This window comes from Rhinolophus hipposideros (assembly GCF_964194185.1).
Source record: "Rhinolophus hipposideros genome assembly, chromosome: 11".
Taxonomy (NCBI): domain Eukaryota; kingdom Metazoa; phylum Chordata; class Mammalia; order Chiroptera; family Rhinolophidae; genus Rhinolophus; species Rhinolophus hipposideros.
Window position 1 is genome coordinate 33715192 of NC_138057.1, and position 16605 is coordinate 33731796.

The 16605-nt window shown below is 40.0% G+C and overlaps 1 protein-coding gene across 13 annotated transcripts in view; it reads right to left on the minus strand.

Annotated features, from left to right (window-relative positions):
* SMARCA2 (SWI/SNF related BAF chromatin remodeling complex subunit ATPase 2) overlaps positions 1–16605 on the minus strand; it is a 163698-nt gene that overhangs the window by 81309 nt on the left and 65784 nt on the right. For all 13 annotated transcript variants that reach the window (XM_081066797.1, XM_081066799.1, XM_081066790.1 and 10 more), the window contains 5 exons: positions 15414–15656; positions 13913–14026; positions 5864–5971; positions 5168–5254; positions 1973–2019 (listed from right to left, as the gene is read on the minus strand). In XM_081066797.1, coding sequence (XP_080922923.1) covers positions 1973–2019; positions 5168–5254; positions 5864–5971; positions 13913–14026; positions 15414–15656 — 599 coding nt within the window. The remainder of the gene's footprint in view (positions 1–1972; positions 2020–5167; positions 5255–5863; positions 5972–13912; positions 14027–15413; positions 15657–16605) is intronic.

A 16605-nucleotide genomic window follows, 5' to 3' on the forward strand; every position in this document is an offset into this window, starting at 1 on the left:
ATTCAACACCTACTATGTGCCAAGCACAATGCTAAGCATGTGTATAGTGATAATCAAAATAGAATCTTTGCCTTTAAAATGAGTAATTACAAATTGTGATTAAGTATTAAAAAGAAAAATAACTGTGCTCGCTCGCTTCTGGCAGCACATATACTAAAAAAAGAAAAATAACAAGTTGCTACAAGAGAAGTTAGAGCAACACATGTTATCTTCTTTACATGAGAGCAGAGTTTGACAAACATCAGCCCTGGCCTGCTGCCTGTTTGTGTAAATGAAGTTTTATCAGGACACAGCCATGCTCACTCATTTCTGTTTGTTTATGGCTGCTTTCACACTACAAGGGCAAAGTCAAATAAGTGAGCCAGAGACTTTGTGGCCTGCAAAGGTGAAAATATTTGAGCTCTGGCCCTTTAGTGGGGGGGAAAAAAAATTGCCAGCCACTAGTCTAGAGTGTCAGGGGTGACCTCACTGAAAAGAGAACAGTTTAGTAAAACCTGAAATAATGAGCAAAAAGCAGCTGGGGTTAAGTACGGGGGCTTGAGAGTGGAGAGAACAAGATTCCAGGAAGTCCAAAGAGTATGTGCAAAGGCCATGAGGACTCAAAGAGCCTGGTGAGTCTGGGGAATTGAAAACATGGGATGCATGGCTTAAACGTAAGCGAGTGGAGAATATGGGAGACGAGAGCAGAGAGGGAAAGGGGGGAGTGGGGAGAGGGAAAGGGCGGGAGTGGGGAGAGATCCCACAGGGCCACTGGCCACACTGAATGTTTTAGTTTTAAGCGCAATGTAAAGTTGTTGACAGAGTTCAAACAGGGGCATGACGACATCCGACATTACCTTTGTAAGAGATCGCCATGTACACACACTGTGTGGGAATGGACTGGGGAGGGGACAAGAACACTGGCTTACACAGAAATCCAAGTCAAAAACATGATAGTAGTTTGTACTGCTGTCAGATGGAGAAAAGCGTCAGTGAGCTAACGGAGGGCTTTGTTTCTCCACAATAAATCCCTTTTCTCTTTTATCAACAGGGGTGTGTTACATTATTAAAACTTAAGTAGGGTTGATATTGTTGGAAAAACTTGCAGCTGCACGTGCAGTCTGTAACACTGAAATATATCATGTGGTAGTTGATTTTATGACACAGTATGTGTTATCTCTAAAAGACACATTTTCACGTGTAGTTCTTCTCAACGTCCCTCCCCTGCTCTGAGAACTGTCCGCCAAACACCACCGGTGGCCATGCTGCTACCCTGGCCAACCTGAAGGAGCCAGGAGTTACCAGGGAACCCAGAGGAAAGGGAGGCAAGGAGAAGCAGGAGCGCCTAGTTTGTTTCTGGATGGATTCCAATCGCTGGTTCTTAGCCCAGTGACAGAGTCTGCCCTGGGGACCCAAGAATGACCTCTATATCCTAATAATACATTTTCCCTGGTATAAAACAAGCAAAACAGAGACTTTCTGTTAACACAAGGTTCTTTTTCGTTGTTGCAAGGCATGATTCTCTTCGATGTCCATTGCTAATGAAAAACATTTCTTATACAGATCATATTCTAACGAATTACTGTAAAGTCATACATATTTATAGCACAGGAGACACTTCTACTCCTGCATGTTAATGTTAAATATCAACTTGAAATTTAATGCGATAAATCCTCTTTGAGCCCAAGCTACACTATTGGTTATAAATAACCACCTTTTGAAGCTCTGACAACATTTTTAGAACTAGGACACTATTAAGTCTATTAAAGGAGATCTATGTCCTTTGAATAGCCACTTACTCAAGGCATGTAGTAATTTATGCCAGTAAAGTAAAAGAGAATGCTGATATCATTTTGGTTAACAACTTTACCCTATGCTGAGGAGAGGAGAGCTGAGGAGAATGGCAGTATGTATTTGTGTGATAGGAAACACTATAGAGAGAAAACTTTAGGAAACAAACTATTTTTGGGAGAAAAAAAAAATTAAGATTTACCCATTGATGACCCCATTTGAATAGCCCAGGTGTTCAGCAAAGGATTCCTTTAAAAGAAAGAGAAAAAGAAAATTATTTAAAGAAACGGCTATGTAATTATTAATGTAATGATTAATCTTTTCATGAGGTCGTCCTATCTATTTCTAGACTTTAGTTAAACAAAATAATAAATAATAAATACTTGTGAAGCAGAAATTCAATGTCTTTGAATTCAGGTTTTTGTTCTGCCCGAAATGTACAACGTATCCTGTGAGTTTCTGCAAGTCTCTTAGATGCTCATGCTGAGATGACAGGGTTAGTTCACTCATTAAATAGTGACTGAAGTAGGCAGGTACGGGGGATCCAGAAACAACTAAAATATCTGCTCCCAAGGCTCTTAGAGTCTAGACTGGAGGAAGAGCTTAATATAAGCCAACAAGGACTAATATATACACATAAACATTCTGTGACAATTTTTTAAAATAAAAGTAAGGTGATCATATGCGTATACTATATTATAAATCTTAGTTTAGTGAAATCCTAGCATCCCTTCTATACTCTGCCTTTCTCTTTTACAAATATGGCTGAGTGTACACTGCTCCCTCAGGTATCTGCTTCTACTTTCAAAATACAGAACTTAATCACCTAATCCCCTCTTCACTGATTCTGAGGGAAAATACATTAGTGTTCTCCATGTGGTTTTCCCTTTTCTACTGAAGGAAGGGGAGACCATCTGTGGAAAAAGAGAGGAAGTCACACCTCCACATTAGCCACCAGCTGTCTCCCTTTCCTGCTTCCCTTCTTTCCACAATCACGGAAGCTTTTCCTCCAAGGGGAACAGATCTTTCCCTTTGAGCTCTCCTCTCAATATGCTTGTCATCCATGGCAGGCCCAGCCCTTCAGAATGCTGTCCTGACAGCAAAATTAACGCTGATGTGCAACAGCCGAAAACCCCAGTCCGACTCACCCCAAGAACCATGCCTTCTCTTTCCACAGCAAGCCATTCCTTACTAGATTTTGAGGTTCCAACCCTATCTCTAAGCAAGGTTGTAAAAACCAGAGACAGCCGGTGTCGGTGGACTCTGATAAGATTAGGAATCGGCATCATTTAAAAAATACGGTTTTCATTTCTCTGGTTCGAAGGCTCCAGGGGAGGCAGTGAGCCCACCTGAGAGACTGGGCTTCTGGTATGACTTAGTCTGAGCAAAGGTTGTGTAGTGAACAAAAGAAAGACAAAGGCAAAGAAATAAACACACCATCTCTGATCCATAACTGTACTGCATTAGCCAGTAACTGTGGCTTTCACGTCTAGGAATATGCTCCTGAGTTCTTTTATGTTGAAAAAATTGCAAATCAAAGTCTGTTTTTCTACTGACTGCTATTTAAAGTAAATATGCATGCAATGGAGGGCATGTTACTTAGCCTTAGTTCCCTTTACCAAGCCCCCTCCCCGCTGCAGACAGAAGCTTGAGAAGAGAAGGCCTCATCTGCCTTTCTAACATGGCCTAGCATGTTTGGTTAGCATTTGTATGATAAACAAAACGAAGGAAGATTGACACTTAATTTTCCTAATTGCTGAGTCCTCAAACCCCTTTATATAGCAGAGTAAATATTAAGTATCTTAAAATTATTTTTGGAAAAAATGCGATGGTGGATGAGGTTAACCTGAAATGACCTCATTTTCATTTTCATCATTAGATTTTCTTTTTGGCTCGCCCCCAACCCAACACACACCCCCTTCCCCACTAATTCACTGATACCTTACATCGTTTTAACATGTTATCAGTTTACAAGATGCTTCCTATGTTGATTTTTTAAAGTTTATCCTCCTGCCAGTCCTATAATCCACTACCATTGATGATAAGTGAAGTACACGAAAACGTGGAGATGCCGAGTGATTTACACCAGGTCACTACATGTGAGTAAGGATTCTAAACTCCAGGGAACAATCTGAACTACAAAGTGGTCTGGGGTATGGACTCATTCATTGTACATTGGATTCTCCTTCCACTGTACGTCTAAATAGCTGTGGCTTGTTTGTTGGAGGGGTGTGTGTGTGTGTGTGTGTGAGTGTGTGTGTGTGTGTGTGTGTGTGTGTGTGCAGTATTGTTGCTGTGGTCATTTTACCTAGATCTCAGGCTTTTTAGTCTATACTCTGCCCTATGGACTTTCTTGAACGACACAGCAGTGTCAGGAGTCTTTCTAATGCCCCACCACAGTTGGGACAGGGCTCCAATACAGGGAGAGGGTGTGCAATGAATACTCTTACCTAACAAGTACGATTACCAAACATAAGGAAGAAAAAAAAGAATCGTCACAGTCAAGGATATTCAACCCGATTTTCATGCTGTGATCATTTGCTCTTAATTTCCCAGAACCTTCTAGGTATTTATTTTTTAAGAAACTGGTGCAGACCCCCGCCCCCTACAGTGCCTTGCCCCAGGCCCCTGCGCAGGCCCCTGAAGCAGGCACTATTACGTCCGCCGGCCAAGAATCGCCACCAGAACCACTGCATCAGCAGCTGCACGGAAGAATGGGCGCTACAATTGCGGCTTCTTTTCCTTCCTGCTCAAGTCAATCGCTCCTCCTGGGGTGAAACTCCATAAATTTAGGGAACTTATTCACATGTAGTGAACACGGCAGACAATGTCCTCCCCCCTAAAAATAGCTTCTTAGAGACCAGAGTGTCACTTTAAATTAAAGGCCCGAATTTATGTCGTCGTGATAGAAGCCAGAAGGGTAAAATACAAATTTAAGTAACAGGCCAAAGTCGTTGTCTTTTACAGAGAAAATATTTCAAGAACATTTTTCTCTTTAACAGGTATAAATACATTATTTTAATATTTCGCACGGCATCCTTCTGAGAAAACTGGATGTATTTATCATTAGCTTCAATTTCCGCGCTCCTACCATAAAACAAGGCAATTCACAGTACTTACCCAAACCCACACAATGAGCCATCGCTTACAACATTTTCTCACTACTTTAAACTCTTGGTTATAAAATTCCAGATGCTCAAGTGCTTGGTGCCAAAAATAATCCATAACCAGCAAATTCACATTTGTCAAGTCAGCCCATTAAGCTATCAGACCATGTTGTTTCAACTTGCATCTAGGTTTTAACCCTGTTGTATTTTTTATTTTTAAAACAATTTTAAGTGGTATTAGTGGGAAAAGTGCAGTCGGGACCAGATCAAAACAGAGAATATGGACTTACCTCAATGTGCTGAAACATGTATGGATGATTGCAGATTTTTCTCAATTGCATGATAGTGTTCATAAGTGTCTTAGCGCCTCCCTTCCCCTAAGAACAAGTGTAAAGAGTCAGAACAGGACAAATAATTAACTGATCAGATATTTCTAATTTTTTAAAAGTGGACTTCAATAGAAAGGGCAAAGGGTTGCAGGTCCTCTCAGTAATCTGCACTTCTTATGGTCCAAACTTCCTGTTATAATAGAGCAGTTTCTGAGTTAGATATAACACCTTTCTTGTGACTAAATTATCTTCCAGAAAGGAATTTATGTCAAGTTGATGGGTTTGTGACATGACTGTCTATTCTCTGGTTTGGGGAAGACAGAAGCAGCACAGAATAGATGCCCAAGGAATGGAAATGAATTTTCAAACCTTCTAGAGTGCCACCCCACATTTAGGTGGAATACATTTTCTGCAGAATTCACACGAGCAGAGTTAACTATTTTGGTGATGTGAACATACGACTTTCTTCCTGCCACCGTGTAGTTTATATTAAGAGGTTAAGAGATTTTATTGGGCAGCTACAATAGCTACAAAGAAATTCCAGTAATTTGCTGTAACGAATCAGCATTAGCAGGATGCCTCCTGGGAATACTCCATGTCACAGCCATGAGAAGACGTATGACGGCACCTTGAGCTGCATCATCTTCTGCCACGTACCTTCTTATCTTTCTCAGAACCATCTGTGAGAAGGATCCCTTTGGCTTGCATATGGCGATACAGAATCTTCTGCAGAGCTGACATGTCACACTTGATCACATACTCAACCTGGAGTGAAAAAGAACGGTAAGTGGGTAAGAGCAGGAGAGAGAAGGCGCTTGCTCTAAGAAGACGGTTGAGATGCGGCAGCTGGTGGCACTCTTGGAGCCATGAAGGTACCTGTTTCCCCACATGGATTCCCCACATGGAATGGAGGATGGGATGGGGATAGTGATGACATTCTGATGGAGGGGTCTTCAAAAGGTTCTATGTAATTGAGGCTAGGGTCGTGTTTTCTGAAACTTCTTGACGTATTCTGTATTTGAGAGAGAGAGGCTTGAAAACTGTTCAAATTCAAAGATGTTCCATGTAGAGGATCTTTTTAGTATTTCCTCTGTATCCCAACTATACCCCCCTTTCGTATGAACAGAACAGTTTTAGGAAAAACAGTGACTGGGCAATTTCCCATGATTTTCTTTCATACAAGTTTTTTGTTTTGTTTTTTTAATGGTCATATGTGGTTACTCCCAATGCTGGTCCTAAAGTGAGACTTACAATAACAGTCTTAGGTTGATGATCATTAAGCCTGCTTTTGAGAGATGAGAGGATACTATGTCGTGAGGACAAGTGGAGGAGGAGAAGTAATCCACAGCTGGACTCATCTAAAGAAGGCAAGGCTGCATATATTCCATTTGAAATAGTGCAAAAATCCAATTTAAAACAATGAAAGGGAATTTACGTGCCTGTGGGTTAGCACACACCTGCAATACTTCTAGCAGGCTCCTGAAGCATAAAATCTGCCTGGATTATTTCCTGTTATTGTTTTTCTTTATTAAAAAAAAAAATCCCCGGAATACAAATGTGCAATTTTCATAATAAACGTCAGATTAATGCCTAGAAATCTGCAGAATGTGATTAAAAGTAAATCAGCAAGCTGCCTAATGTTTAATAAACTGATTAAAAATGATCAGGTTATTTTCAGCTCTGAGGACCAGAGCGTGGAGGTCACAGATGAAGAGAAGATGAATATTCATTCAATTGTTGCTTTAGAAAGAACCTGTCAGGCCTGACAGACCCACAATAAATAGTCTTCTGCCACTTGTTCTGATGCACTAGATCAGAGAAAGGCTGGCTCTCTTGCAGAAGAGTTGAGAAAAGCAAGTGACCTACCATCAACTTGTTTTAGTTTTTAATGACCTTCTTGGCCAGGACAGGAAAAAAAAAAAAGTCTCCTAATTTAATAAAGCACAACTTTTTCAAGAGCTGTTAACTCTCAATGAAATTTGACCATGGTGAAAAAAATATGTTAAACGACTTCAGAGAAATGTAACGATAAAAGTGACATCAAGGCCTAATGTTACTGAGCTTTTTGTAGGGACCAGGCACCGTGCAGAAGTGTTTTATGTGCCTCCTCTCATTTCACCACACAGAAGGTCCGAGAGACAGTTACATTTAGAGCCCTCACTGTATAAATAAGGAACCCGAGCATCAGAAAGGTTAACAGATTGGCTCAAAGTGATACAGCTATTTAATGGTGCAGTTAGGACTAATGGTGTAGTTAGGACTGGAAACAGAGGCTGCTCTCCCCAGCTCTATGCTAAGGCTAGCCAGGCAGATGTTCACCTTCACCGGGGCCTCCTTCCTGGAAGAGACAGCCCATGCTTGTTTTCAAGCGCCTTAGGGCACACAGATGTAGGTTTAGAGACAGAACCCAGCACCGCCTTCCCCTTGGTTAGCTACTGCTAAGTGCTGGAGGTCTGCGGAGCTTGGGAAGCAGGAGGCATGTGGTGAAACCATGCAGACAGGGATACCAACCATCCCACAGCCGCCACGTCAGCAGAGAGGACCCTGACCTTCTGACCTTCCTCCCTCACACCCTCAGGGGGTACCAGAAGCTGGGGAGATGGGCGTGACCAAAATCACCGTCCTAAGCTTCACACCCGTATTTTACACTAGCGCCCTGCATCTTCCCAAACAACTCTAAGCTATTCTGTTTGATTTTGTACTTCTCTCTCGGCCTGGGGCGTTCCGGAGTCTTAATCCTCCTTTTTAATCCTACTCTACCTGAGGGCTCTTTTTAAGATCTTCCACAATCACCACATCTATCAGCCAAAGTCAATCTTCCCTTTCAGTTCCCTCAAAGAAGTGGTTTCCAAGGTCTTTTGATGGCATTCCCTTATCAGGAAGACATGCTAAAGCACATCTTCTCAGTACACACACCTCTATGTTTATTTATGAATTATATGCACGTGCTCATGTTGTCTCAGGACGAGTTACCTTTAGGGTATGGGTCAATGTTAAAGGCAACTGATTTCTACAAGTATTTCAAGGAGCCAATTTGACGACATCGAATTTTTTTTTTGGGGGGGGGTGGAATTCCAGTCCAATTACCCCATGATGTGGCTGATAAAAACCCACACTAGGAACAGAAGAGGCAGGAGACTGCCTTTTCCTGATTGTTCACCTGTTCTTTTTCAACCTGCGTTCCTTTGTAGAATCTTTTTGGGCCCTTCGTCCATTCTGGGGGCTGGGTTATTAGTTCAGTTAAAATCAGATCATCCGAAATCCTTTTATCTGGGTAGAGAAAACCACAGTGCCTCACAACAGGAACCTGGCTGCGAGGCTGAGTGGCTGTTCAGATGCTCTGGGTAGTGGAGCTCCCCCTCTGACTCCTCTCCCAGCGATAACCTACAGTCTAACCCAGGTACGTGATTAACTTTCCAATGTGTACACTACGTGGGTACCAGTGTCAATCTTTGTTAAATATCAATACAACTTATTTTTTATTTATAAGAGAAAATTAATATAAATGGTAGTTCTAAAATCTTTCTGCACCCCAAAAGACTGCTAGTAAGCATCTCTCCTCCCAAGCACACACTCTCGAGTGTGTGCTCTGCTGGAGATGCCTGCCGTAAAGTGCTTGAATGCCTGGAACCATCCCGATGGGTTGGATGATGACACCTTTCGTTGTCATGCCATTGTTCAGCATGAACACATCTGGTCTCCACACCAAGTCTGTTGGCCAATCACACGATGCCTCCTACCAAGTTTTCCTGAAAATAAGAGCTGGCCGGACAGTCAGCTCTAATGCGTCTTTTGAAGCAAAAATTAATATAAGACCCAGTCTTATTTTACTATAATATACAGACCAAGTCTTTATAATATAATATAATGTAATGTAATATAACATAATAGCGGGTCTTATATTAATTTTTGCTCCAAAAGACACATTAGAGCTGATTTTCTGGCTCGGTCTTATTTTCGGGGAAACAGGGTATTTCTGGCGTAGCTCCTGCCCCTTTTATCCCAACCTGAGTGCAGTACAGTGCACAGGACAGGCAGTCAGAGCTACACCTCAGGACGGACTGAACGATTTTAAAGTAGACACACAGACCAACGGTGAAGAGGTGAAGGAAGTTTCTATGATAATATTGCCATTTGAAACTCTTGGGTCTGAGTTCACCCTCCAGAAATGTGATGGCACCTGATTAGAGCATGAACATGAGAGTTCCTCAAAATATGCTGGTGTTGGAGGAAATGAAATCTATGACTCTTTCATCCGGATGATTCCCCCCAACAAGTCAGGCTTGTGAGAATCGCTGGGGCTACTTCTGTTCAAATTATATGTGAAACTGAGGTGCCGACCTCATGTTCATGATAATTATCTCCTAAGAATTCTTATGTTAGTAAAAGATCAAACTGGCCCCTACCAGGAGCCAAATCAGGTGATAATATTATCCCAGGGTCTCCTCCCATCAAACCCCGTAAAACATGTTCAAGCTTTATTCATCGTTTCTGCCTGAGTACTAGTCTCCACGTATAATTCCCCTTCCAAAAGGATGTATTATTGCAACAATGAACCTCGACTACTACCACTTTCTGAATAGAGATTTCCAAATAATAAGATGAAATCCCCAGGTTCTGGGATCTACAACTATAGCATGAGGGAGGAACAAAATGATGACTAATTATATCAAATATTCCAAGTTTTTACATAATGAGTATAGAAGCTGCCCATTTAATCAAAGCCTTTTGGTTGTTTTACACAAATTATATCAAAATCAGGATGGATTTTAGGTAGCTCAACCTCTAGTTAATCTCAGACACTGTATACATATTGTAGCATATTTACACATCAGAATACACACAGCCAACTGCAAATATAGTTGTTTCTTTTTTTTAAAATTGGTTCTCAATTATATGAATTAACAAAAAGGAGAGTCAGCAAAGACAACCTCAAATGGGAGCTAAATCGTAAAATCAATTTTTATTTAGCTTAAGTTGGGTTTTACATGATCCCTTTTCTACAAATAGTCATTCTTCCCTGAGTGTAAGGAATGGATTTTATGCCAACAGCTAGCTGGTGGTGTTAGAGGGGGAGGCGGGTACAGTACATCCTCTTGTTCATTAGGTGTTTCATTAGACTTATAAAATTATTAAATACCCATTGATTAAAACTAATTTTTATTAAATACTCATTCATTAAAACTAATTTTTCTATGAAGTAGAGCTTCATTTATCAAACGATGGCCCTTACATGCCTGCTTTAGTTTCATCTGAGAAAACAGATTCCTGAGGTCTCTCCAGCTGTATTAAATAAAATTTCTGGGGCCAGGGTTGAAATTTTGTGTTTTAAAGAGTTTTCCTACTGTAAAAGTCAACAGTAAGAAAAGAAACAATCGAATAAAGAAAAACAGGCAAAAGATTTGAGCACCACTTCACCCAAGAAGGCATATGGAGGCCAAATAGGCACATGAAAAAGATGCCCAACATCATCTGACATTAGAGAAGCGCAAATTAAAGTTGTAAGATACCACTACACACCTATTGAAGTGGCTAAAAATATTAAAAAACGGACGATACCCGATGAGGGCTGATGAGAAATTAGAGGAAATAGAAGGCTCATACATTGCTCATGGAACTACAAAATGGTTCCGACAGTTCAGAAAACAATTCAGAAATTTCTTATAAAGTTATGTACCTTTACCATAGGACCAAGCAACCGCACTCCCAGGTATGTGCTCAAGTGAAATGGAAACCTATGGTTCTTACAAAATCCTGTACACAATGTCTAGAGCAGATCGATCCATAATTGTCAAAAACTAGAAATAACCAAATGTCCCTCAACCAAATGGGTAAACAAACTATAGTGCATCCAGGTAACAGAGTACCATTCAACAATAAGAATGAACCAACTATTGTTGATACATGCAACAACTTTGATGAATCTCAAATACACTATGCTGAGTGAAAGAAACCCAATGCAAAAGGTCTGATGAGACATACTGTCTGAGTCCATTCATAGGACATTCTGGAAAAGACAAAGCTATAGGGATGGAGAACAGATGAGTGGTTGCCTGAGGCTAGCAGTAGAGATTGGGTTTGACTAAAAAGCAGTAGCACCAGGGAATTGGTTTTTCTTGAGGGGGGGGGGACTGGGAAATAGAATTGATCTGTATTTTGACTGCGTGTGTGGTTAACATAACACTGCAGTTATTAAAACTTCTAGAACTATATATCCAAAGAGTAAATTTTATTATATGTAAATTAAAATACACTTCCCTACCTGGATGTTTTCCACAAAAACATCTGAGAATTATTGGTATAGAGTAATGATAGTTAGCCTCATCCTGTCATTAGCCATAATTCCTTTCTGCTTTCTTTACATAGGCAGAGAAAGACATTCACATTGTTTGTGGCTATAAGCAGACTGTAGCAGAAGAAAACTCCTTACCCCCAAGGATGACCCGTAAATGGCCAATTTTGCGCTAGTGCTAAAAATCCTCATGAAGCAGAAGAAGTAGAGAATGACCACTGGCCAAACCACATCAACAAGGCCACATACCCATGCAAAGTGATTAGCTCCCCCACTGGCCATGAGAGTTCATGGGGACAGAAATGTGGGAGGGTCACAGAACGTGCAAGGATGAGAGAACAGTGAGAAAGCAGTAAACAGGAAAACAGAACTCTGCATTAGTAATAGAAACAGCAACACAGATAGAAAATAAAGAAGATGGTAGCAGCAGCTGTCACTAGTTGAGTGCTCACCATGAACCAGGCACAGTAGTATGAGTACCACCATCTGCCTAATCCTCTCAACAATTCTGTGAAGCAGGTATTATTTATTTCCTAGTTCACTGATAAACACTGAGATGCACTGGATTAACTGACTTGCCCACATTCACACAGTTAATAGGAGAGAGAGAGAGATAGCCGAGGGGACCCTGGTCTACTCTGACGGCAGAACCTATGATTTCCACTCTACCAAGCTGCCTCGAGGAAAAGGTGGCTTATCCATAGATGCTATATCACATAAGGGGTATTTAACATACCCCAACTACACTGCTCTGGGTATTAAAGAGTATAAGGAAACATTACATAGGAGACACACTCTTGAAAGTCTAATCTTAATGTTTTTTTAAGTTTATTAGTACTCAGGAAGCTCTCTTGTGGAAAGAACCATGAAATAAATACTTCAGTAAAGAATGCCTTCTTGATATAACTGATCACCCCATAATTTTTATGTTACAAAAGTTTGTGTTTTTATAATGGATTTTCTTAAGACAGGGCACACTTTCAACTTGTAATGCATTTCTTAAAATCGATCTCTATTAGCCAGTCCTGGAACAAGCAAACAACATTAACAAGTTTTATGGAATGAATAAATGAAGGACTTTAGTTAATTGCCTCTTACTTTATACCTCTTCGAAAGAAACAAAAGGAAGCGTGGGACAAATTAAAATCTTTAACATTACATCCCTATAACTTGTAGGATCTCAGTAACAGTACGCTGGGAAGTAGCTCAAGGCAGCCAGCCACGTGACCACTGTACGTGGTCCCCAGTTTAGCTTTTCAGTAACTAAACTCCATATTTAACAGAAAGGGGAGTACCCAAAAATGCCAAGGTCAACAGTATTCAATCCCCAAGATGCATTCACTAGCAAAATAAATAAATATTTAGGCTTTTGCTGGAATAAGCATGGTACAAACACCATGTTTGTTTTAAATTTTTTTCAACTGTTAATGAATAGGGGACTAGGGAACAAACTTCTCTCTGAGCAAAGTGATCAAATTTGTACACTATTTGCCAACTCCCACTTAAAGAACAGGATGAAACAATCTGTCCAAAAAATAGAGTCATTACACAGAAAAACACAATGATGCGAAATAACACATTTCAGAATTGGCTCATCTAAAGAGAAAACCAAATCAAAATATCTCATGCTACAAATAGTACACAACGCCAAACAATCTATCTTCAAGAGAATTAAACTTAGACCTCAAATGTGTGGGGTTCCAAAATATAATCAGAAACATACTAAACTAATACCCAAATCCAACCAAAAATTGTGGAGCTCAGGGCTCAAGAGACATTCTAAAACACTAAAAACTCAATGTCCAAAAGCAATCTGAAAAATATTCTCTCAAAATGTTCACAAGAACTTAATTTTTATGGTGTGGGACAAAAAACATGCCCAAGAATAACTACATGATGGGTCTGTAATTTGCAGGAACTCTATTTTTGGTTTACTATCAGAATAGTGACATTGCAAGCATCAAATATTTAAATTTCCAGGAAACTTGGCAAATGTGTATTTTACTAGGCCCTTTGGTGATGGTGTAAGTCCCAAACTCAAACCCTTATTTGGCAAACAGAACACTTCTGTGGCACCTGCAGACTAAAGTGAATGAGGTTAGTAACTTAAAAAAAAATCTAAAATTAAAATGCAATATTAATTAATCTAATGCTAAGGTGCTGTGAATTAAAGTTAAAATGTAATGAGACTCAATGAATTTGGTAATTTTATAAAATCTGCCCAAAGCTTTTGGAAACCAGGTTGAATCTACACTAAATCCTCTAGCTTCTATCAAACAAAATAGTCCTTTAGGATATTTCCAAGATACCTGTAACTAAAATACAAACCTGCTGTTTTAGAAACAATTTCAGGTGCAGGTACTTCAACTATATTGGCAGGGGAAGAAACAACAGCTTTTGCATTTGCAACATACTTTTTCTGGAAGCTGGGATTCAACTTCTTTCTTCAGTCTCCTCAGTAAAAATGGTCTCAACACCTTGTGTAGGCGCCTGATGATCAATATAGTTTCTTCTTCATTTAAGTCCACCTACAAGAGAATCATAGATAAATTCAATTTTTTTTAAAAAAAGGATGTTTCACGTAATAAAGCTTTGTGTTACATTTATTATTCATTTCAATATATGATTGACATTTTACATGTATTAAGTTCAGGTCACGTACACCTTAGAACTCTTCCCACCTGCCTATCAGGTGGTAATAAAACAGCCTCTAAAAGGGTGTTGTCTTAATGCTGAGTGTGGAAAAGGGCTCATAAGCTACCAGTTTTATATAAATAGTGGTAACAGCTCAGAATTTTATGGGATACAATTGGCAATAAAGACTGACTGAAGACAGATGCAACACGAGTAAAGGGGCAATAGTTATTGTGTTCTTACTTAAAATTGAAGCATTAACTTAGGCTCTTTGTCTCAGATGCAAAAACATACCAAGGGAACAAGGCTTGAACACGAAAATGGAAACAAGAGTAGGTCCAATTTATGTGAGTGGGTTTCTAAGCCGCTTTACCTTGCTTTTCCTTTCTTCTGCCCTGATCTGGTTCAAATTTAGTCATATTTATAAAATCCTCTGCTTTCTTTCACCTTCCTCTGTTAACCTCTAGCAGGCAGAATTGATTGACTTTATCTTCTACAAATGGGCAAGCCAATTAATTACTGAGAAAAGGCCAATGACGTCAAAATTAAAAGGCTAAATAGGTCCAACAGAAATTTCCGTAAAGCATTCTTAGTGGCTTTTCTTTCCTATACTTAAGAAATCACTAAAGGACATATACCCATTTGTTTTCTTACAATGGCCCATGTCTTCCTTTCACAAATGAACTCTAAAGTAGATAGTGGGAGAAAAGATAGTAAGAAATTTGAAAACGGCTACTTCAGGATTTGAAAGGCATTTATATACAAACAAAACTGAGGCTCACACTGAAATCTAAAAAAGAACAACACCAAAAAAAAAACACCAAAAAAAAAACGTTCAGTTTTACACAAAAATTCTTTCTGTGAAAATAGTTTCGACGGAAGCCCAAGTTTGTAACATGAAAATATTTGTTATAAGGTGTGTGTTCAGCTGGTTGAGTTGATCTGGTTAAATTAATTCAGTAAATATCCCTACATTCATCTTCCCTGGGGCCCACAGATAGTAGTTAAGCATTCCACCATCTTGAACATTCTCTGGTGGCCCGGTTAACATACTGGCAAAAGACAAAGGAGTCAGGACACCCCACACGTCACTCGATCCATTTTCTTCAGAGGGAAAACATCCTAAAATGAAAACATATCCACTCACGGATTACCTTCGTAAAGTAACATTGTAAGCCACCCTATGGGTTTTCTTCCCCTTTTATGTTCTCAGCTTTAAGTCCTTTCATTTAATTTAATTTCATTGTCATTCAGCGGAACAAACAAAAGTTAGCCCAGTACCCTTTCTCCAGTCATGGCAAATGGAGCATTAAACCACTGTTCAAACGTGCTGCAGCTCTTAAAAATTGTGGGCAGGAGGAAGTTGAGGAGGGCCCAGAGTTCCGGGAGCTTATTCTGCAGTGGGGTCCCAGTCAGGAGGATCCTCCTGGGGGCCACGTAATGAGTGTTCAAGACCTGAGTCAACTTGCAGTGATGATTCTTCATTCGGTGGCCTTCATCCACGATCATATATTTCCACCGAATCTGTAACACAAGAGGAAGGACCAACATGTGGTGAGCAAGAGAAAAGAACAATTATTTCCAACAGGCAAATGATGGAGTGGAAAACCAAAGAACCCATACTTAGTACAAGATATGGTGTGAGTCTACATAGAATAAAAGAATCTCAACAGTCTGTTTCTTGTACCTGATAAGGTCATGTTTAATACATTACATAATAATGGAAAGTTAAAGCAACAATGCTCCTTACAGGCCATATAATTGCAAATCACCCTTTCGCAAAGAAGGACACAGAATGAAATGGTTGGGGGGCAGGACTAGCTCTTGTGTCTCCCAATCCAGTTCTCCTCCTGTTAACGCTATAGCATGACAGCTGTCCCAGATTTAATGGTCATGCTACCTCTGCTCCTCTCCACTTGAAGCAGAATTTAATGACTGATTTTTCCAACATTTCTTATAGCTGAGACATTCTGGCTTTGTGCCTTCTTTTCTAATACACTGGCTAACTACTGCCCTTTTGGGCTTGGCTCACTCTTCTTTTTTTTTTTTTTTTAAATTTGAACTAGTCAGTTGCTAACATTTAAAAGTTAGAATATTGCACATAAAAATCTGGACATCCAGCTTCTTTTAAAAAATCCTGGCAACTGGATTCTCTCGGTTCACACTTATTCCTTACCTGCCAGGTCTAGGACCCCTGTTTTAAGATACCTAAAATGAAATAACATACTCGCTGGCAGGGAGGGCAATGCTAAAATATCATTCCTCTATTAAAGCTAAACCTTCAGAATTGAACACAACATACTCCCACAGCACGACTATCACTCCAGAAGTTAAGAAGGACCATAGGACACAATCTTCCTTCCAAAGTCTACAAACAGTCCTCTTCCTTTCTCACCCTTCAGTCCTCTTCAAGGTCATTGTTCTCAGTTTCTTAAAGTGAGAACAATGAGGAATGTTCCCCTAAGCCGATCCA